The 22,757-nt window shown below is 45.5% G+C and overlaps 1 protein-coding gene across 2 annotated transcripts in view; it reads left to right on the forward strand.

Annotated features, from left to right (window-relative positions):
* DLGAP4 (DLG associated protein 4) overlaps positions 1-22,757 on the forward strand; it is a 266,332-nt gene that overhangs the window by 85,903 nt on the left and 157,672 nt on the right. For both annotated transcript variants that reach the window (XM_077251584.1, XM_077251585.1), the window contains exons 2-4: positions 946-1,017; positions 12,084-13,140; positions 13,602-13,813. In XM_077251584.1, coding sequence (XP_077107699.1) covers positions 12,142-13,140; positions 13,602-13,813 — 1,211 coding nt within the window. In that variant the 5' untranslated portion in view covers positions 946-1,017; positions 12,084-12,141. The remainder of the gene's footprint in view (positions 1-945; positions 1,018-12,083; positions 13,141-13,601; positions 13,814-22,757) is intronic.

A 22,757-nucleotide genomic window follows, 5' to 3' on the forward strand; every position in this document is an offset into this window, starting at 1 on the left:
GTAACCCCTTTCTCATGTACAGCACCATGGAATTAATGGTGCTATATAAATAAATAAATAATAATAATAATATACTACGTGGCTGTGCTATATACTCCGTGGCTGTGCAATATACTACGTGGGCTGTGCTATATACTACGTGGCTGTGCTATATACTCCGTGGGCTGTGTTATATACTACGTGGCTGTGCTATATACTTTGTGGGCTGTGCTATATACTCCGTGGGCTGTGCTATATACTACGTGGCTGTGCTATGAACTACGTGGCAGTGCTATTTACTACGTGGCTGTGCTATATACTACATGGCCGGCCGTGAACAATCAGCGACAGGCGCAGTCCGGCCACGAATTGGCACGGGATTTGAACCATGCTTCGCTAATTGGTCACGGCCGGCCGAATCCTGTGTATTCAATGTATTATTCTAAAATCTTCATAAATAAACTACATACATATTCTAGAATACCCGATGCATTAGAATCGGGCTACCATCTAGTTATAATATAATCTTATAACATCTTACAATGTGGTAATAATAAGCTGATGAACATTAACTGTTATTGATTGTCACCCATTTGCTCTTTTCTTCCGTGATATTTGGTCAGTTTGCAATATCATGGCCGCGCCACATCTTTGGTTATTCCTGGACATTTAATGCCACCATTTAAATGGCTCCCCATTAGTCTTGCTGTATTTTAGTCTTTGTGTTACCCTTTTCTGTGTAAATCCTATGTCTCATATTCATTGTCAGCATAGGATTCCTCCATTTCTTGTCACTTCTTGTAACACAGACTCCTTATTCTCTCGTCTCAACCCGTCGCTCTCTCCATTCTCTCTGGATTCCCACATCCTGGCAGTAGCCTTCCTCTCGCTCTCATTCAATCTTCTCTTTCATGTTTCCTACCTCCCTTCTTGCTCTCAACCCGCTCACTTTTTTCTATCCTGCAGGATAAAAAATAGAGTTTGCAGAGAGAGGAGAATTGGTGACAAGACAAAGATGGAAAAATCCATGGAACAGAGGTAGAGTGATAACAAGTAAAGAAACATAATAAATAATGAATGGTAAAAGTCAGCATCCAGAGTAGTACTCGAGTATAATACAGTCATATTATTCTTGCTTTTATTGTGGAGTTAATGCGTTCTGCATGAAGGGTTATCTGTGGTGGACATGTAAATCTGAGAGACAGGAGGAGGGCCTGGGAATTGTATGTCTTGATATTTAGAACAAGGTTATATCCCTTGATACATTCAACTAGAACATGGTCCAAAATTAAACATTGTCAGCTGCCTAATGGATGGATTCCAATATTAACATTTAATATCCTGGACAGTACATACTGCCGGTGGATAATGTGTCTCTAAATTGAGTGCGGCAGTAATAAAGCAAAGTATGGATACATTCACTAACGGCAAAGCCAAGGGCCGAATAGTGATCAGGGTCGGACATTCCATTGGTCCAACCAGTGCAGCCATAGAGTGGCCCAAGAGGTAAGGGGGCCCACTTATAGTTCCAAAGTAGGTGCAAATGATGATCTATTGGACAACAAAGGGCCCATAGACTTCTCGCACATGGATCCTCTTGTGTCCATGTCCGCTCCATGCCTCACTGCATATATGACTTAGTAGGAAGAGGTTTTTATGATCTGAGTTATAACTAGGCTTAAAGGGGTTGTCTACTTTGACGAAAGTTGGCCCCAAACTGTGTAAAATATCTAATACAATAATACCTTGACTTATGAGTTTAATTCGTTCTGTGACCAAGCTCTTAACTGAATTTGCTCGTATAGCAAATAAAATTTCACCATTAAAATGAATTGAAATTATATTAATCCATTCCAGACCCCCAAAATTCACACCAATTTTGTTTATTAGGTGTTTTAAAATAAGAAAAATTAACTTTATTAATAACAAATCCAGTAATGTACAGTTTGAAAAACTATTAAGCGTGTAATATACTATTGTACTGTCCTTTTTTTCTATTTATTTTTCTTTTTATTTATTTTTTTAGTTTTTAGTTTTTTATACACTAGCTTCATTTAATCATCGTTCCTTAATCATCTTCTTCACTGACTTTTGCCTTTTTTGCCACATTTTCTTCGCTTTTATATATAAAGATATATATGTATGGAGTCAGCACTATAGATCAGAAATTAACGTGCTCATAAATAAATATAGCAAATGTTAAGCCAACACTAAAGCCCCCGTCTCACTAAGCGAGATCGCTAGCGAGATCGCTGCTGAGTCACAAGTTTTGTGACGCAACAGCGACCTCAGTAGCAATCTCGCTATGTTTGACACGTAGCAGTGACCAGGCCCCTGCTGTGAGATCGCTGGTCGTGTCGGAATGGCCTGGACCTTTTTTTGATCGTTGAGGTCCCGCTGGGTAGCACACATCGCTGTGTTTGACACCTTACCAACGACCTCGTTGACGACTCAGACACTGAATTGTCATAATAGCTTCCCATGTGACTTCGTTGTACAGGTCGCTGGTGAGATGTCAAACAGTGAGATCGCAGCTGCGATCGTTGGAAGATCTCACTGTTTGACATCTCACCAGCGACCACATAGCGACGCAGCAACGATCCCTGACAGGTCGTATCGTTGTCGGGATCGCTTTAGCGTCGCTAAGTGAGACGGGGCCCTAACACTCCAAAGAGTCACAGAGCGCACATAATAGAACAGTATACTGTGCCTTGCTGCACATGTGAAACCACATGTGAAACCAAAAAAAACATTATCCTAAGTACAGCCCCATGTCAAATACATGGAGCATGCCGTGCTGAAAATAAGAGTCCGCCCCAGGAAAATGATTCACAAGAAAAGTTCAGCTGGCAACTCCCTTTCTTAGGACCCATGGTCGCTCGCTTATAACTCAGATCTTGGCTTGCATCATAAAACAACAAATCAACAGAGCGAAGGCTCGTATCTCGGAAAATTCATAAGTAGATGCACTCATTAGTCAAGATATTACTGTATAACAAACTCGGGAGGTACTCAGCCTCTCTGGGTCCAGCTCTGGCACCCCACTGCTGCTCCAGTCCCAATATTGTTGTTGACGAAGTCACATCAAGTCAACAGCAAGCATCCTCCTACTCTAGACAGTTACTGAGCCCTGGATATTGGAAAATGGGAAATAAATTCAAAATGAGGTGAAATTGTGAAAATAATAATAATAATTCCACAATTGTTTTTTTGGGTTTAATTTTTACAGTGTTCATTGTGCTGTAAAAATATCCTAACAACATGACTCTGTAGGTCAGAATGATTATGGTGATAACAAACTTGTATAGTTTTTTTAATTAAAGGTATAAGGAAAAAAGTTGTACATTTGTGAAACTTAAAAAAAAGGAAAGTTAAAAAAAAGTTTGTGTTGACACATCTTGAGACCTGTAATATTTTCATTTTTTTTTTGGTTAAAGGAGCTCCATGAGAGCTTGTTTATTGCACGGCGAGCTGACATTTTTATCGATGCCTTTTTGTGGTAGATACAATGTTTTGATGGATTTTCATTACATTTTTTAGCTAACTTGCAGAGACCAAAAAAAGCAATTCTGACATGTCAATCTTTTTTGTCTTTTTGGTGTTTACTGGTCTGGTAATTTTATTTTTTTGATAGATCAGACTTTTACAGATGCTACAATATCACATGTTTATTTAATTTTTTTATTTCTTTATTTTTAACGGAGGAAAATAGGGATTATTCAATATCTTGATTTTTTTTAAAACCTTGTTTTTACTTTATTTTTTAGTTCCCCTAGGGTGCTAAAACCATCGATCATCTGACTACTTGTACTATATACTGCTATAGCTCAGTATTGCTACAGTTGTGCTCAAAAGTTTACATACCCCGGCCGATTTTTTGCTTTCTTGGCCATTTTTTAAAGAATATGAATGATAACACCAAAACTTTTTCTCCACTCATGGTTAGTGGTTGGGTGAAGCCATTTATTGTCAAACTACTACCCCAATGTATATTAAAAGTGTACATAGGTTTGGAATTTAATGTAATATTACTCTGAAAAAAGAGTAAACTGTTAATGTAGGTATTTATTACTTCTTCATTTAAAGAAAATCTTTCACTTGCTATGTTTTCCCTATAATACCTACAGGTGATTCGCCAGCCACATTGTAGGGGCCTCACATACAATCCTACCAAGCTAAGATGTAGGTGTTCACACATGCTTAATTTGTGGTTTATTCTTAATATTTTTGCCATCAAGACAAAATGCTAAGCTGAGCTCTTGTGAGGGAATATAGAGTCCAAAGATGGCAGTGCACATGCTGTTGGTGTGCCCCTGAAAAATGTGTCAGAAAACGAGTTACCATCCAAATCGTGGCCCGTTGAGGCAGACTGTTCAGCATTCAGGAGTATTGTTGCCCGATCACAAATCTAGAAAAATCAACTGTGCCTTATGCAGCTTCTTTCCCCTGTGCCAGGAGGGTCACACATGGCTTCCTGGCAGCCAGTTGGGCACCAATTACTTAAATAATCACATAAACATATATACTATATGTGCAACCTGTGTATGTGTACATGGGATGGTCACCCTCTGACACCTTAAAAAAATTACAGTGTTCTGCTACTATAATTTACTTACTTATATTTATTTCACCTACTTTTATAGTAATTTTGTCTTTGGAGTGTGGAAGGAAACCCACACAAACATGGTGAGAACATACAAACTCCTTAAAGATATGGTCCATGGTGGGATTTGAACTCAGGACCCCAGGGTTCTTAGGCCACCATGATCACATATAAGGGACTATGCGGATTCCCATCCAAGTCTTCTCTTTACTAGTGATACATTGGTGAGAAATTTTCTGGAGCATTATAAAATTTCTAACACGTTTTTAGCATCTTACTTTGAGAAAGATTGACAATTGGTTAACTAGATTTTTCTTTTTAGCGAGCTCAGGTTTCCTCACATCCAGGCCATTCATTTATATTGTAAGGTTTTTTGTGCCTCAACTAATTACAACTGATGTCAAAACAGCAACAAATGTCACTAGTTTCCATTGCAAACGGGTGAGCTGGATTGAAAAATCAAATATGTATAGTTCTCTGATCTGGATCTTTGAAGGGTTGACATGCAACAAGAAATGCACCAGATGAATGTGAACGATCCCATACAAAACAATGGGATCCGTTCCTGCAGTTTCCCAGCCACGCCAGCTGGATTGCCTAATATGTGGAAACAGGGCCTTAGCCAGGAATGACTGTAAGGGTATGTTTCCACATGGCGTATTTGTAGCGCCCCCACTGCCGCAGGGCCGAGGGGTACCCGGTACCGGGCCTCTGAGTCTCTGCTCTGGGGTTGTCATGGTGGCTAGACCTGGTCCGTGACCCTGCTGAGGGGCGCCCAATAATAGGTGTGGATGGTGGTATTAGTGCGGTGCAGTAAATAACGAGGACACCAGGTTGCAGTCTCTTTACCTCTTTACTGAAGGCTTCAGGGTCCTCAATCCGGAATACGGTTAACCGGGCTGCGCAAGCCTGACCGGTCCGATGGCACCTCCAGAGTTCCCTTTGCAGGTGGAAATCTGTGCCTACCTTCTAGCGCTTGTGTGTTGTGGTCCTCCCCTGCTGTGCTTACGGGATAGTCCCCACAACTGTTGTGTCTGTTTCTCGTGTTCCCTCACAACTCGATTCTGATGTTCTTCCACGTCCCCCCAGATCTTATGGTTAGGACGCACCCGTATGACGGGGAGGCTCGGAGCTCTTCCGGGACTCTAGCGTCGCCCCACTCCTGTTGTTACCCCCCTGTGTCTTCCTAGGTCAATTGGGTGAGACAGCCCACCTATAACTGACTGTCCTGCCGTAGGTTTGAAGTTTGGCTTGGAGCTCTATACTTCCTCGGCGTTCCGGCCACCGGTTATGCGCCTCAATAGGATGTTGCCTCGTCTTACAGCACGACTCCTACTGGTATTCTCCTTGTTGCGTTGATCTCGTTTCTCACTCAGCACAATAAACCTCGCTTCTTGTCCTTTCTTGGGGTACCGCCGCTATATCGTGCAGGCACGGTCCCGTAACGTTCTCTCTGGTTGCTAGGCCTCTGTCAGGATCCCACCCCTGACAGGGACCCCTCCGAATCTTCCCCTACAACACCCTCTGCCACAAGGTGTTGCCTGGTTCCAACCCAGTCAGCTTTCTGATCTAACTTCCTATCCAACCCCCAGTTTTACCAGACTGTGAGGAGTGGCCTAATACATAGTACCCTTAGCTCCCCCTGGAGGCCAGACTGTGAAATGTATTGGTGTCTGTGATACCTGGTCAGATGAACTCCTTCAGTGCCATCAGACGTACCATAGCCCCCCTTAGCGGCGGAGCATCAGTACTGCAACGACCAGGACTCTGGGGCGCTGCACTCCCCCCCGGTTAAATCCAGTACTCCTGGACTGGGAAGAAAACAACAATACATGTCAGCAAAAAGACATACAATTTTTGAAATGCAAGTACAAGTAAACTTTTTAACAGGACTTCCCTTTATGGGAGGTGAGGACACTTGAACGTTGCAAACATGGTTAAATACTTTAAATAACATACTATAAATAACTTCTTTTACCCAACCGGGTATTCTACTAAGTGCAAATTTATTTTTTTTTTGTTTGAACAATAATTTAACTTTGCCTTTAAGGACGTACTCGCTGGATCCACTAAAGACCTTCTTATAAAACATTATAAGGCTAATTAACTTTTCTGCATTCTCCTTCTTTACATCTGCAGGACCGCCTGTCCTAACTGCTCCAGGCCTACTGCCTCTCCTTTCTGTTACAGGACCACCCCTTTCCGCCCGGGCCTACTGCCTTTCTACTACTATGCATGGTATAGAACTTATCATCCATCTTTCAGTTCAGGATTGCTGAGCCATCTCTGTATGGCTCCTAGGAGGACTCACTGACTAAACCCGTACGGGTTCACTTTCTGTCCTCATTCTTCTATCAACATCATTAAACATTTCTCACAATCAACTAACTAGCTACATTTAACTTCTTCTTTCAAGACATTATTGCCATTTAACCATCTTAAGGCAACACTGTTCATAAGTGCAATATGTGAACATTCCCTTTAAGAGGGGACCAAGTCTCTATGAGGTAGTGCAACTTCTCAAGCTGCAAGTCTGTTCGCAGTAAGGACTCCGTTGCTGGTTCCAAGACCAGTGTCTTCGCAAAGAGTCCTTTCCTTGTGTAAAACCAGTAGAGAGCACCTTTAAGAAGGTGCAAACTATGTACAAAAAGTTTGTAATCATGCATTGTTCATGATTCAGCAGTTCTTTCATTGATGAATAAACAGGGAACAAAAACAAAAAGCAGAAGAAGGGATCCCGGGTAAACAAAGGGATCCCTTTAAGAGTTAACCCTAGTCGGGTTGTAGCAGCAAGAAGACACACAGTTAACTATTTACATGTTCGGAAGATTAGGACATTTACTTGAACCAATCAGGAGGCAGCACCGGCGGAGGCAACCCCTTTGGATATTGCCCGCCGCCTGGTACTGAGTAAGGGGGAGTACTGTCCCATCTGGGGGTCTGCGTACCCACCGTCTTCCGTTCTGGGGCAGCTGGTGCCCCGACCACCTGAGAAGACGCCCCCTTGGCCACGACAGTGGTTGAGGTGACAATGTTGCAGGTCGTGGTCTTGATGATGGTGTACGTCGGAGTGTCCTCGATGGTCTTGGTGATGATCACGGGCTGACCACAAGGGGGCACCTTCGCTACGGGGGTAAGCTTCACTGGCACCTTAGTCGGGGATGTCACGGGGTTCTGTTTCTTATGGACATTCAGGGCGAACCACCCCTTTTCCCCAAGGTGCCTGGTGTAAGTAACTTAGTCCCCCGGATAGAGATCCCGGTCTGGGTGGCCCTCTCTGAGATGAGACTCCACATCCCGCTGGTTGACAAAGACTTCGGCGTATAGGCCCAGCTCTTTGATAAAGCCCCAGCCCCCGCAGAGCTTGAAGGCGACAATGATGCCCTGCCTGCGTGGGGCCTGGTTAGCGGTGGGGTCCTTGCGGGCCCAGTCCTTGACCGCCAGGTCTTTTTGATGGTGGGTCTCCAGCCCGGCCTGGTACGCCTTTTCCTTCTCCTCCCACTGCTGTTCCAGCTGGGTCTGGTATTCCTCCCAGCTCAGGGCCTGCACCATCTCCCCTTCCCGTGTCTTCACCCCGGGGAACCCCATGAGGTTGGATCCTGGGTTCACCCAGTGGCATACCGTGCGCTCTGCATGGGCCTCACACAGCAGGGTAGTTGGCGTAATTGGGGCTTTCAGGAGGTGTTCCATGCCCGTTGCCTCCTCCCATGGTAACAGGCGTTGGAGTCTATGGGTCCCAGGGAGAGGGGGTGTCGCAGCGGGGCCTACTAACAAGCCCTCTGCCAGTGGGGCGGGGTCGGCGGACTCACCAGCCGATGTGGGCTCCTCCTCCACGGCGGGTTCTGCTGGCGGTGTCGGCGAGGGCCTCAGCAGCAACTCCGGTAGCGGTACAGGATCCGATGCCAGAGGACTTCCTTCCGGCGCTACCTGGTGCGGAGCCTGGGCCTTCACGTTCAGCTGAAGGAGCTGGTGGATCAAGTCCCCCATCTCAGCCTGCAAGAAATCAGCGCTGTCCGTGGAGAATTGGCTGCGGTGCTCATCCGGGTAGTTGGGGGAGACTTCTGCTTCAACCCCACATTCGGGTCCCGAGCTGCTGGCCATGGCGTCCTCCTCGTGGGTCACTTCCTGGTCTTTTTCCCGCTCTCTCCTTCGTGGGCGGTTTCGTTTTCTCTGTCTCCGCCCACCATTGAGAATCAGGAGGCGGATCTCGGCTGCTGACGGACACGTCCTCACGGTGCAGAAATATTTAGACTGGGCGGCCATTGTCTTTCGCGCTCTTCAGCTGGTCCACGCCCACTCCACGCCCCTCTTCTTCTCCTGCGCTCTCCTCAGCGCTGTAATGGCGGATGGTTTTGGCGGCAATTGGCACAGTCTTTGCAATAAATCACAGTCCAAGTCTAATAAATCACAGTTCCAAGGCACACATGACCCGATTCAGGCTTAAGTAGATCCTGTTCGTGACGCCAAAATTGTAGCGCCCCCACTGCTGCAGGGCCGAGGGGTACCCGGTACCGGGCCTCTGAGTCTCTGCTCTGGGGTTGTCACGGTGGCTAGACCCGGTCCGTGACCCTGCTGAGGGGCGCCCAATAATAGGTGTGGATGGTGGTAGTAGTGCGGTGCAGTAAATAACGAGGACACCAGGTTGCAGTCTCTTTACCTCTTTACTGAAGGCTTCAGGGTCCTCAATCCGGAATACGGTTAACCGGGCTGTGCAAGCCTGACCGGTCCGATGGCACCTCCAGAGTTCCCTTTGCAGGTGGAAATCTGTGCCTACCTTCTAGCGCTTGTGTGTTGTGGTCCTCCCCTGCTGTGCTTACGGGATAGTCCCCACAACTGTTGTGTCTGTTTCTCGTGTTCCCTCACAACTCGATTCTGATGTTCTTCCACGTCCCCCCAGATCTTATGGTTAGGACGCACCCGTATGACGGGGAGGCTCGGAGCTCTTCCGGGACTCTAGCGTCGCCCCACTCCTGTTGTTACCCCCCTGTGTCTTCCTAGGTCAATTGGGTGAGACAGCCCACCTATAACTGACTGTCCTGCCGTAGGTTTGAAGTTTGGCTTGGAGCTCTATACTTCCTCGGCGTTCCGGCCACCGGTTATGCGCCTCAATAGGATGTTGCCTCGTCTTACAGCACGACTCCTACTGGTATTCTCCTTGTTGCGTTGATCTCGTTTCTCACTCAGCACAATAAACCTCGCTTCTTGTCCTTTCTTGGGGTACCGCCGCTATATCGTGCAGGCGCGGTCCCGTAACGTTCTCTCTGGTTGCTAGGCCTCTGTCAGGATCCCACCCCTGACAGGGACCCCTCCGAATCTTCCCCTACAACACCCTCTGCCACAAGGTGTTGCCTGGTTCCAACCCAGTCAGCTTTCTGATCTAACTTCCTATCCAACCCCCAGTTTTACCAGACTGTGAGGAGTGGCCTAATACATAGTACCCTTAGCTCCCCCTGGAGGCCAGACTGTGAAATGTATTGGTGTCTGTGATACCTGGTCAGATGAACTCCTTCAGTGCCATCAGACGTACCATAGCCCCCCTTAGCGGCGGAGCATCAGTACTGCAACGACCAGGACTCTGGGTCGCTGCATATTTGCTGCGGATTGAACCTGCGTACAGCCGCAGCGTCCAATCCGCAGCGTCCAGATGTTACAGCATAGTGGAGGGGATTTTATGAAATCCCATATCCACAATGCGTACAAAGACGCAGGTGGCAGACCGTGCGTATGCGCACATGCGGCGCAAGATAAATAGCACCGTTCTATGTATAGGATGCGGTGATTCCGCATGTGTTCAATGAACATACGGAATCACCGCGCATACAAAAGCCGGCAGCGCTTTGGACTGGGCGCATGTCCGATGCGTCCAACGTGCTCACAATACGCCACGTGGAAACATACCCTAACGCGTACATTTCTAAGGGTACCGTCACACAGTTGCATTTTTATCGCTACGACGGCACGATTCGTGACGTTCTAGCGATATCGTTACGATCTCGCAGTGTCTGACACGCTACTGCGATCAGGCACCCAGCTGAGAATCGTACGTCGTAGCACATCGTTTGAAACTTTCTTTCGTCGCTGGATCTCCCGCTGTCATCGCTGGATCGTTGTGTGTGACAGCGATCCAGCGATGCGTTCGCTGGTAACCAGGGTAAACATCGGGTTACTAAGCGCAGGGCCGCGCTTAGTAACCCGATGTTTACCGTGGTTACCAGCGTAAAAGTAAAAAAAAAAAAAACGTACATGCTCACCATTTGATGTCCGTCCGGTCCCTCGCCGTCCGCTTCCCGCTCTGACTGTCTGCCGGCCGGAAAGTGAGAGCAGATCACAGCGGTGACGTCGCCGCTGCGCTCTGCTCTCACTGTACGGCCGGATCTCAGTCAGAGCAGGAAGCAGACGGCAAGGGACCGGACGGACATCAGATGGTGAGTATGTACGTTTTTTTTTTTTTTACTTTTACGCTGGTAACCACGGTAAACATCGGGTTACTAAGCGCGGCCCTGCGCTTAGTAACCCGATGTTTACCCTGGTTACCCGGGGACTTTGGCATCGCTCCAGCGCCGTAATTGCAACGTGTGACCGCAGTCTACGACGCTGGAGCGATAATCATACGACGCTGCGACGGCACGAATCGTGCCGTCGTAGCGATGTAAATGGTACTGTGTGACGGCACCCTTACAGTAATGAAATGACAGAGAAGAAATGGTGGTCAGGTTACGAGGATCATAGACACTGACAGAGAGATAGCTGTATATCTAGAGGGAGAGTAGCACAGATCTACAGATAACAGTATCAGAGTGAGGAGGCAGCAGTATGGGAGATGGCTGTGTATTGATAGAGAATTGGAGATAGCAGGGCAACTCTATGGGAAAGGTTAAACTGAAAAGATTAATATCCTGATTAAGACTGTAGGATTGAGTGTCTATGATCCGCTCTACTGGGGATGGCTCCTCTCCCTCCCATCCACCTTTATGTTGTATAAAACATGAGTGGGGGTGAGGAGGGAGAAACTGTAATTTCTAACAGTGTTCTTATCTCTAATCCTGAGCCAAGGGATAGAGGGATAGTCACAAGGACAGTGATACTGTAGGACACATGCAGAGACAGTTGGAGAGAGGTAAGATGAAGAAGGGGGGAGGGGTGACGAATGCCCTGTTTTGGGTATTAGTGAAGCGAGTGTAAAAAGAGTTACTGGCAAGAAACATAATAACTGAGCGTGTGCCACATTGTAGTCAGGAGAAAGATGCCAGTTCTAATGAGTCGAATGAAAGTTAAGTCTCAGAGGAAGGAATCAGTGATGATATTATAGTCAAGCTGAAGGACAGCGGAATAAATAAAAGTATTATTATTGTAAATCATGAGGAAATGGTTCTAGGAAAAGCCCCCAAATGGTATCTGACAGGAGAACACTAATCAATATTAGACCAGAAGCAAAATAATCTAAATGCTGATTATAATAATGCATGTATGACCCATATTAACAGGAACACCTATTTTTCAGGGCTTCAAAAACCCAAATTGGCAACCTGTGACGAGATGATCTCCAGGTGCCGACGGCAATGAAGGGTTTGGGGGACACCCGTAGCCGGCACCTGTCCGGAAATCTGGACTCTCATTCAGACACCCTGTATGTTCCACAAGAAAGGACACCTTACCTAATCAGTTCTACTGAAGCTTACCCACCAGAACCTCGATACCCAGACAACTCACTACACCCTGACTGCCTGTATCCCCTCAACAACCAGCTCTCCAACAGTAGCACCTTTCCTCGTATCCACTTTAATTCCCATTATGAACCTCCTGAGGAGACGCCACCATATCCAACCCCACATGCACCTCCTGCCAAAATCAACCGCCTTCCTGCCAGCCTTCTGGACCAGTTTGAAAAACAGTTGCCAATTCACAGAGACGGCTTCAGTACACTTCAGTTCCAGAGGCAAGCCCCAGATGGAAAGGACCGTAGTGAAAGCCCGGGGCGAATCCGACATTTAGTCCACTCTGTGCAAAAACTGTTTGCAAAGTCACAATCCCTTGAGGGTGGTGGAAGGGCAAGTGTTAATGGCAAGAAAGGGGTATCAGAAGACGCTAAAGGAACAAAACGTAGTAAAAGTAAAGAACGAGGAAAAGGCGATGGTAAGGGCCAGGCTCGAGGTGGTGGAGTTTCTGGATGGTGGAGTTCGGATGACAATTTAGACAGTGACACAGGCAGTTACCGCAACCCAGCAGGAATGATGACTCTTGGAAGGCGTCCTGATCATGGAACCCGACATTTCTTGAGCGGATATAATACTATCAGTGAGAGCATGTTGAAGGCATCCAAAAGCAATAATGACCTCAAGTTCACACCCTTCCAGCCCCCATCACTTACCTTGTCCCCACTGCCTACACCTCGAGAGGTGATCCCCGTTAGCTCAACATCATCACTCAAAAGAGGTTCTTGGTCAACGCTAACACTAAGTCATGCCCGAGAGGTGTGCCAGAAGGCATCAGCCACCATAGACAAGGCACTGCTCAAGTCCAAGTCTTGTCACCAGGATCTTAGCTACCAGTATCTGCAGGTAGGTTATGAGGGTTGAACATAAATCGTAAACACTATGACAAAATCTGATTAGCACTGCATGCTTGAATGTTTTGTTTCTTAGGGAAATTCTTCAAAGTCAATGGGTTTGGATAGCATGAAACCCTATTAATTTATTCACTTTTCCATTAACACGCTGGGCCATTTATTCTATTGTAAATTACACACTGCTGCCCACAAATCAGTTAGGTTTTGTTTTTGTTCATTCTGAACTCAGCTCCATAGCTGTCTGATGGCCCCTTATCTTCTCAACCTGTACTGTACTATACACATAACATAAATCGAATAGCCATAGAAGATATTTTTTACTTTTAGGCAGCAACACATTTTTGTTAATAATTTATTTGGTAACCTTAGTGCAGAAAACCAGCAACTAAAAGGTAATATTTTCATATTTTATCCAATTTCTAGATATATTTGTCTTTTAACTATAATTTACAGGTGCCGAGTGGAGATTGGGCAGGGGCGCCATGTAAAGATGATGACATCCCATGTCGACGGATGCGTAGTGGAAGCTATATTAAAGCAATGGGTGATGCAGACAGCGAAGACTCAGAAGGAAGTCCTCAACCGTCCCCCAAAACTGCAGCAAGGAGGCAGAGCTACCTCAAGGCCACACAACAGTCACTAAGTGAACAGAGCACCACACAAAGGTAACAAGGAAAGGATTTCTCTATTTTTACCAATGCCAAAAATGGAAACTGATCTTACAGAGATGACTTTTGACTGTGAATATAGTGCCTCCCTGTGGTGGCCACATAGTAATACTAATACATTCATCAATAGTTTCATATTTAGATGTATTATTATTGTATATATACTAAAATTTAATGTGGCACTGTATATATCAGATATTCAAGGCTGTGGCAAAATATACCTAGGGAAATGAGGAAGCAAAAACCTGTGGGACTCGGTTAATTCAGCAGCACAATCACAGACAGTGAAAATGATCTTGATTTATACAACACTCCAGTTCTTCTGTAGGGATAGCCTGCAGGGCCACGTACATGCTGCCTTTACAGAGGCACACAATGTCTCTGTTGTTCTGTAATGGTGCTTAAAATGTGTCCTCCAGAATACGATGTTTTTTTTTCTTCTGCACTATGACATCCCCATAATTGATTCCTCCCCCCACTTAAGTTAGGGCCATCACATTTTTATTGAACCGCAGGTTATATCCCAGGTGCCAACACAATGCCTAAATCTGTAGAAGTCAACTACAGTTTATCGTAATTAGTCCAGTATTATTTCAGAAATGTCATTTCTGGTGAATACCTCTTGTTACCCTTCTAATTTTAAATGTACTATTATTATTTTGTCATCTCTGAAAGCCCTGTCCAACATAATGTGTCCTTGAACTTGCGAGCATGTAAACTGTTCTTTTTGATTATGTTATACTAATATTCCAAATACTCATTTGTTCAAAGACAATAGTGAACAACAGCTGAAAAAAAGCACAACAAGATTTATGTTCTTCATTTTTTTTCATTTCTGATTGCTTGTCCCAAGGTTATGTACCTGAACATATGAACACAGTATAATACAGCCACAATACATTACTAAATTCACTTTAAGCGACAAGGGTGAATTCATATCCTGCAAATTTGCTATAAAAATTTCCAAGCCTGTATTATTATTCTGAATCAAACCTGCAGAAATCCATAAACTTGCTGTCAGCAATTTGCAACTTTTTGAGTTTCAGTCACATAAATTTTCTGCAACAAATCTAAATTTAGGAAAATAGAAAAAATTTGAGTCCGGCTCAACAGGACTGGATTTTCCTTTTATTTTTATTTTTCAAAAGAAATTATAGTGCATAGAAAAGAAAAATGTACATGGTCGACATGACCCAGTCGACGCGTTTCGACTGCACTAGTAAGACTGCACTAGTAACACTGCCTAGTGCAGTCGAAACACGTCGACTGGGTCATGTCGACCATGTACATTTTTATTTTCTATGCACTATAATTTCTTTTGAAAAATAAAAATAAAAGGAAAATCCAGTCCTGTTGAGCCGGACTCCAATTTTTTCTATTTTCTTTGATGTGAGGCCAGGGCGAGGCCGGAGTCTGTGCCCCAGGTGGATGAGCATAGAGCAACTGGGTGAGCTGGAATTAAGTTTCTATTAATCTAAATTTACCCTGAGATACTTTAAATATATTTGCCCACACATAAGTAACATATCAGCCAAGTTATTATGGCTGGACATTCCTATTTTGTTTGTACTTGCGTATAATTGTTTGTACAGGTAAACGAGGCGCCTTCAGGTATCTTGAAATTGTACCCAATGATGAGCCAGACTTGTGCAAGTCCACAATTCTCTTCCTGATATCTTGGCTGATTTCTTTAGACTTTCCCATGATGCTACACAAAGAAGCAGTGTGTTTCAGGTGTGCATTAAAATACATCGGCAAGTGTGTCCCTAATTGACTCAGATGTTGCAAAAAAAAACAAAAATCAGAAGCTTCCAAACGCATGACATCATCATATGGGCAGTCCAGAATTGTTTAAAGGCATAGTAATCTTACTGTATGTAAACTTTTGACTCTGCAGTAAAGTAATAAAAATGCCTTAAAACATTCTCTCTCTCATTATTCTGGCATTTGGCAAATATTAATAATTATGGTAGTCCTAATTGACCTAAAACGGGAAAGGTTTATTTTGATTTCATGTCAGATACTGAGAAAAACATGTATATGTGTCTTTTTATATAGTATATGTAAACTTCAGGTTTCAAGCTTGCTGAAGGTAAAACTGCCTGACTTCCCACAACCATGAAAACGGGGGCCCCAAAGTTCCTTTTGTGAATGGAGCAGTAGTGAGCTCACCATCTATTGGAGTGGTGGCACACGTGTCTCACGATACAGGGGATTTTGAGCCCCCACTTTCGGGATCATTGGAAGTCTCAACAGCGATTCTCATCTCGCCACTGATATAAATATATCCGCTATGTAAACTTCCATTAGGTGGCTGGAGAAATAACTGAGTTCACCCTGCTTGAGTGACTTGGGCTCATTGACTAAGATAACATCTATAAACATGAGCGTCATAATTAGTTGCAGAGCAAGAGCATAACTATAGTGGGGGTAGGAGTGCAGTTGTCAGACCAGTCAATCTAGGAAAATAAGGGTAAGGCGGGGAGAAGGCACCTCTTGGACTAGTCATCCTTGTCACATCACCCTTGGACAGCTTTCAAAAGTTTGTTTGATCTAAAATGCTGTAGTATTTCAAACAAAAACATACATGGCTTCACATATGTGTGAAGCTATCCAAATTTAGCAAAAGTATGGGGCACCAGGCCTCAAAGACATAGAAAGAAGTTGTGGAGAAAAGTGCACACAGTAATGTGACCCTATTTAAGAAAGAAAGGAAAAAGGTGTTGCTCACCTAGGGGATTGTCTGATGCCCGTTTGAAAGTCCATCTGCTGCAGCCTCGTGGTTGGGGAACCTACAGTTAAAACTTCTCAATACATGGAATAAAAGTAATCTGAAGATAGGTTTCGCAGATGGAAAAGAGTCTCTTTCAATACCATGTTCAAACACAAACGCACCAATGCATTTGCATGTGGACATGCTATTGCAAGAGACTCTTCCATTTACGAGCCTATCTTAAAAGTGCTTTTAATCCCTATATGGAAAGCCTCCACACTCTGTATCCCAGCCAGTGGCTTGGGAAGGGGGGTGCGGGGGGGCGGGCTGCCCCGGGCGGCACAATGCCGGGGGCGGGTCCGACCCAGAGAGGAGGAGGAGGAAGAAAAAAAAAAGAGAGAGAGACGCAAGCCCTTTAAATCTTCGGGCGGTGCCGACCGCCGCCACGACCAGGGCCCCCCCCCGATGCCAGCGCTGGCATTGGGCCCCCCTTCTACAGCGCTGGCATTGGGCCCCCTGTTCTAATACTCACCTCTCCTGGTTCCTGCGGCAGCTGCAGTGTCTTCGGCGCCCTCTGACTCTGCGATGTCTCAGGGCAGAGGGTGCGATGACATCATCACTGCGTGCTCAGCCTCTCTGTCCTGAGCGTTGCAGAGCCGGAGAGACGCTGAGTGCACCGGACCTGCGCTGGGAACGGGAGAGGTGAGGATTTTACTTTTTTTTTCTTTATGTCTGACTCAGACACACTGGGGGTAATATGCTGGACACACTGGGGCAGATTGCTGGACACACTGGGGCAGATAGATTGCTGGACACACTGTCTGGGGGCAATGCTGGAGACCCTGGGGCAGATTGCTGGACACACTGGGGCAATGCTGGAGACCCTGGTGCAGATTGCTGGACACACTGGGGCAATGCTGGACACTGGGGCAGATTGCTGGACACACTGGGGGCAATGCTGGACACTGGAGCAGATTGCTGGACACACTGGGGGCAATGCTGGACACTGGGGCAGATTGCTGGACACACTGTCTGGGGGCAATGCTGGACACACTGGGGCAATGCTGGAGACCCTGGGGCAGATTGCTGGACACACTGGGGCAATGCTGGAGACCCTGGGGCAGATTGCTGGACACACTGGGGCAATGCTGGACACTGGGGCAGATTGCTGGACACACTGGGGGCAATGCTGGACACTGGAGCAGATTGCTGGACACACTGGGGGCAATGTTGGACACTGGTGCAGATTGCTGGACACACTGTCTGGGGGCAATGCTGGACACACTGGGGCAATGCTGGAGACCCTGGGGCAGATTGCTGGACACACTGGGGCAATGCTGGAGACCCTGGGGCAGATTGCTGGACACACTGGGGCAATGCTGGACACTGGGGCAGATTGCTGGACACACTGGGGGCAATGCTGGACACTGGGGCAGATTGCTGGACACTGGGGCAGATTGCTGGACACACTGGGGGCAATGCTGGACACTGGGGCAGATTGCTGGACACACTGAGGGCAATGCTGGACACTGGGGCAGATTGCTGGACACACTGTCTGGGGGCAATGCTGGACACACTGGGGCAATGCTGGAGACCCTGGGGCAGATTGCTGGACACACTGGGGCAGATAGATTGCTGGACACACTGTCTGGGGGCAATGCTGGAGACCCTGGGGCAGATTGCTGGACACACTGGGGCAATGCTGGAGACCCTGGGGCAGATTGCTGGACACACTGGGGCAATGCTGGACACTGGGGCAGATTTCTGGACACACTGGGGGCAATGCTGGACACTGGGGCAGATTGCTGGACACTGGGGCAGATTGCTGGACACACTGGGGGCAATGCTGGACACTGGGGCAGATTGCTGGACACACTGTCTGGGGGCAATGCTGGACACACTGGGGCAATGCTGGAGACCCTGGGGCAGATTGATGGACACACTGGGGCAGATAGATTGCTGGACACACTGTCTGGGGGCAATGCTGGAGACCCTGGAGCAGATTGCTGGACACACTGGGGCAATGCTGGAGACCCTGGGGCAGATTGCTAGACACACTGGGGCAATGCTGGACACTGGGGCAGATTGTTGGACACACTGGGGGCAATGCTGGACACTGGGGCAGATTGCTGGACACAGGGGCAGATTGCTGGACACACTGGGGGCAATGCTGGACACTGGGGCAGATTGCTGGACACACTGGGGGCAATGCTGGACACTGGGGCAGATTGCTGAACACACTGGGGCAATGCTGAACACTGGGGCAGATTGCTGGACACACTGGGGCAATGCTGGACACTGCGCCTGTGCGGCCGCCCTGCTTGTGAATCCCAGCCCCGCACTCTGCATAATGCATAACACACTGCGGGGCTGGGATTACCAAGGTGGGTGGCCGCAGTCGCCGCACAGGCGCAGTCTGCAAGCCTGGCTGTGACGTCAGACGGCCAGAGCTCTCTGCGCCTGCACCAAACAGCGATACACAGCGCAGGCGCCGGATTTCATGGGTAAACAGCGCTGAGGGGGCGGTGCCCGGCGTTGAGTGACGGCAATGGGGGGGGGCGCCAAACTCGGGAACAGCCCCAGGCGGCAAAGGCTCTAGCTACGCCAGTGGTCCCAGCCTTGAATTTAATACAGAAAGAGAGGCAGCATTCAAATTAAAATATTGTGCAAGAAGGTAGACTTTTATTAGCACATTTGGAAACGTTTCAGTCCAAACAAAGAACCTTTCTCAAGACTTGATAAAAGTTGGGTTTTTGGACCGAAACATTGTCACATAGGCTAAAAAAAGTACTCCTTCTTGCACAATATCTTTATAGGAGTACTTCCTCTTTATCTGTGATATACACAAGTGCTTCTCACTTAGAATTAGAATATCATCAAAAAGTTAATTTATTTCATTTCAGTACAAAAAGTGAAACTCATATATAGAGTCATTACAAATAGAGTGATCTATTTCAAGTGTTTATTTCTGTTAATGTTGATGATTATGGCTTACAGCCAATGAAAACCCAAAAGTCATTATCTGAGTAAATTAGAATACTTTATAACACCAGCTTGAAAAATGATTTTAAAATCTGAAATGTTCGACTCCTGAAATGTATGTTTGGTAAATGCACTCAATACATCGTTGGGTCTCCTTTTGCATCAATTACTGCATGAGTGCAGCATGGCATGGAGGCGATAAGCCTGTGGCACTGCTGAGGTGTTGTGGAAGCCCAGGTTGCTATGATGCTATGATAGCAGCCCTCAGCTCATCTTCATTGTTGGGTCTGGTGTCTCTCATCTTCCTTTTGACAATACCGCATAGATTCTCTATAGGGTTAAGGTCAGGCGAGTTTGCTGGCCAATCAAGCACAGTGATACTGGTGTTTTTAAACCAGGTATTGGTATGTTTGGCAGTGTCATCAGGTGCCAAGTCCTGCTGAAGAATTAAACTTCCATCTCCAAAAAGCTTGTTGGCAGAGGGAAGAATGAAGGGCTCTAAAATTTCCTGGTAGATGGCTGCGCTGACAATGGTCTTGATAAAATACAGTGGACCTACACTAGCAGATGACATGGCTCCTCAAATCATAACTGATTGTGGAAACTTCACACTAGACCTCAAGCAGCTTGGATTGTGGCCTTTCCATTCTTCCTCCAGACTCTAGGACCTTGATTTCCAAGTGAAATGCAAAATTTACTTTCATCTGAAAACAACACCTTGGACCACTGAGCAACAGTGCAGTTCCTTTTCTCGTGGGCCAAGGTAAGACGCTTCTGGCATTGTCTATGCGACACTTGTAGCCCATATCCTGGATACGTCTGTGTGTGGTGGCTCCTCAAGCAATGACCCCAGCAGCAGTCCTCTCCTTGTGAATCTCCCCCAAATTTTTAAATAGCCTTTTCTTGACAATCCTTTTAAGGCTGCGGTTATCCCGGTTGCTTGTGCACCTTTTTCCACCTCACTTTTTCCTTACACTCAACTTTCCATTAATATGCTTGGATACAGCACTCTGAACAGCCAGCTTCTTTAGCCGTTACTTTCTGTGGCTTACCCTCCTTGTGGAATGTGTCAATGACTGCCTTCTGGACATCTGTCAAGTCAGCAGTCTTCCCCATGATTGTGGAGCTTACTGAAACACACTAAGAGACTTTTTAAAAGCATAGGTAGCCTTTGCAGGTGTTTTTTGCAAATTATTCTAATTTACTGAGATAATGACTTTTGGGTTTTCATTGGCTGTAAACCATAATCATCAACATTAACAGAAATAAACACTTGAAATAGATCACTCTGTTTGTAATGACTCTATATAATACATGAGTTTCACTTTTTGTATTGAAGAACTGAAATAAATTTACTTTTTCATGATATTTTAATTTAGTGAGAAGCACGTGTATATTGTGACAAAGTCACTGGCAAATTGGAGGGGAGATACGTTTCACTGAGGCTATTAGCGTCAGTGATTTGAAACCCAGACATTTGCTCCTGCAAGCTATGTGTTGAGAGGGGTTAATGGCCATTTTGAGGGCTCTGTTTTTGTGGACAACCATAGAGTGGGTGGGAGGTTGTCAACCTTTTCTCCACCCCAGGGTGTGGTCTGGGTTTAAATAGTCGGCCTCCTGAGGCATTCAGTGTTCAGTGTGTCTGGGGAGGCTAACTTCAGAGAAGTGGACATGTTTGTGCTAACCTGAACCATGTGTTTTGCTAACCCTGAGTGGGCGGATCCCCGCTACCACAAGGACTGTGCTTTGTGCTACCACTTTGTTTTATTTTCCTGTTTTGCCCAAAGGGTTGTGTTTATTTTTACTTCACCATGGTTTCTGCTGAATATATAAAACACCAGTGGAGATCTTAAGGTGACTGTGTCCCCGTTGTACATCTGAGTGAGCCAATATACTATATATATATATATACACAGCATATATACACAAAGTTGAAGTCATAAGTTACGTACGCTTAGGGTCTTGGGATGAAGTCATTAAAATTAATATTTACTCTCTATATTTATCCTGTCAATAAATGATAGGTTAAAGAAATAATTTTGGATATGTACTTTAAGCGTGAAAAGCAAATGTTTCAGCAAATATTATATAAGCCAATTATATATAATTCGCTATATTAAAATTACAATTTGACTGACCATTTAAATATTTCAAACGATGCTATGGTATTAGATGCTGCTGATAGGCTAATTGACATATTTTAAGTTAATTGGAAGTGTACATGTGACAGTATTTTAAGGCCTATCTTCAATGCATATTCCCTCTTTGTTTGATGTCACCGGAAAATCAAAACTAATCAGCCAGGACATCATAAAAGTAATTGTGGACCTGTGGACGTCCATAAGTCTGGTACATCCTCAGGAACAATTTCCCAACTCCTAATTGTTCCAAATGTATCTGTTTAAATGATAATCTGCAAGTTCAAACACCATGGGATCATTCAGACATCATACTGTTCAATAAGTAGACACATTCTGCTGCCTAAAGATGAATGTATTATTAATGTGAAAAATACAAATCAAAAGAACCTGTGAAAATGATGCCAGAAACCAGTACAAAAGTATCTATGTCATCAGTAAAACTTTGCGAATCCTGACATGATCTGAAAGCAGGAAGCCATTACTTCGAACCCCCCATAAAAATCAGGTTACAGAGTACAACTGGTCATGAGGACAAAGATCATACTTTAGTTTGAATAAATGAAAATGGAATTGTTTGGCCATAATGATCATCATCATGTATAGAGGTAAAAAGGGGAGGCTCATAAGAACACCATCCCAACCATGAAGCAAGGGGATGAAAGCATCATGTTGTAGGTGTGCCTTGTTCCAAAAGAGACTGGAGCACTTCAGAATATAGTTGACATTATGAGGAAGGATACATCTGTGGAAATATTGAAACATCTTAAGACTTCAGCCTGAAAGTTAAAGTTTGGAAATAAATGAGTTTTTCAAATGGACAAGCATATATCTAAAGTTGTGGAAAAATGGCTCAAGGACAATAAAGTGAAGGTAATAGATTGACCATCACACAAAGCCCTGACCTCATTTCAATGAAAAAATTATGGCCAGAACTGGAAAATCTGTGTGAGCAAAAAGACTTACTGACCAGGCTTGGCTACACCAGTTCTGTTGGGAGAAATTGGCCAAAATTCCAGCTATTTATTATGAGAAGCTTCAAGAAGACTGCCAGAAATGTGGGACCCAAGTTAGACTGTCATGATCCGTTCCAGGGTTTAAATCTGTC

The sequence above is a fragment of the Ranitomeya variabilis genome, chromosome 4, assembly GCF_051348905.1.
Source record: "Ranitomeya variabilis isolate aRanVar5 chromosome 4, aRanVar5.hap1, whole genome shotgun sequence".
NCBI lineage: Eukaryota > Metazoa > Chordata > Amphibia > Anura > Dendrobatidae > Ranitomeya > Ranitomeya variabilis.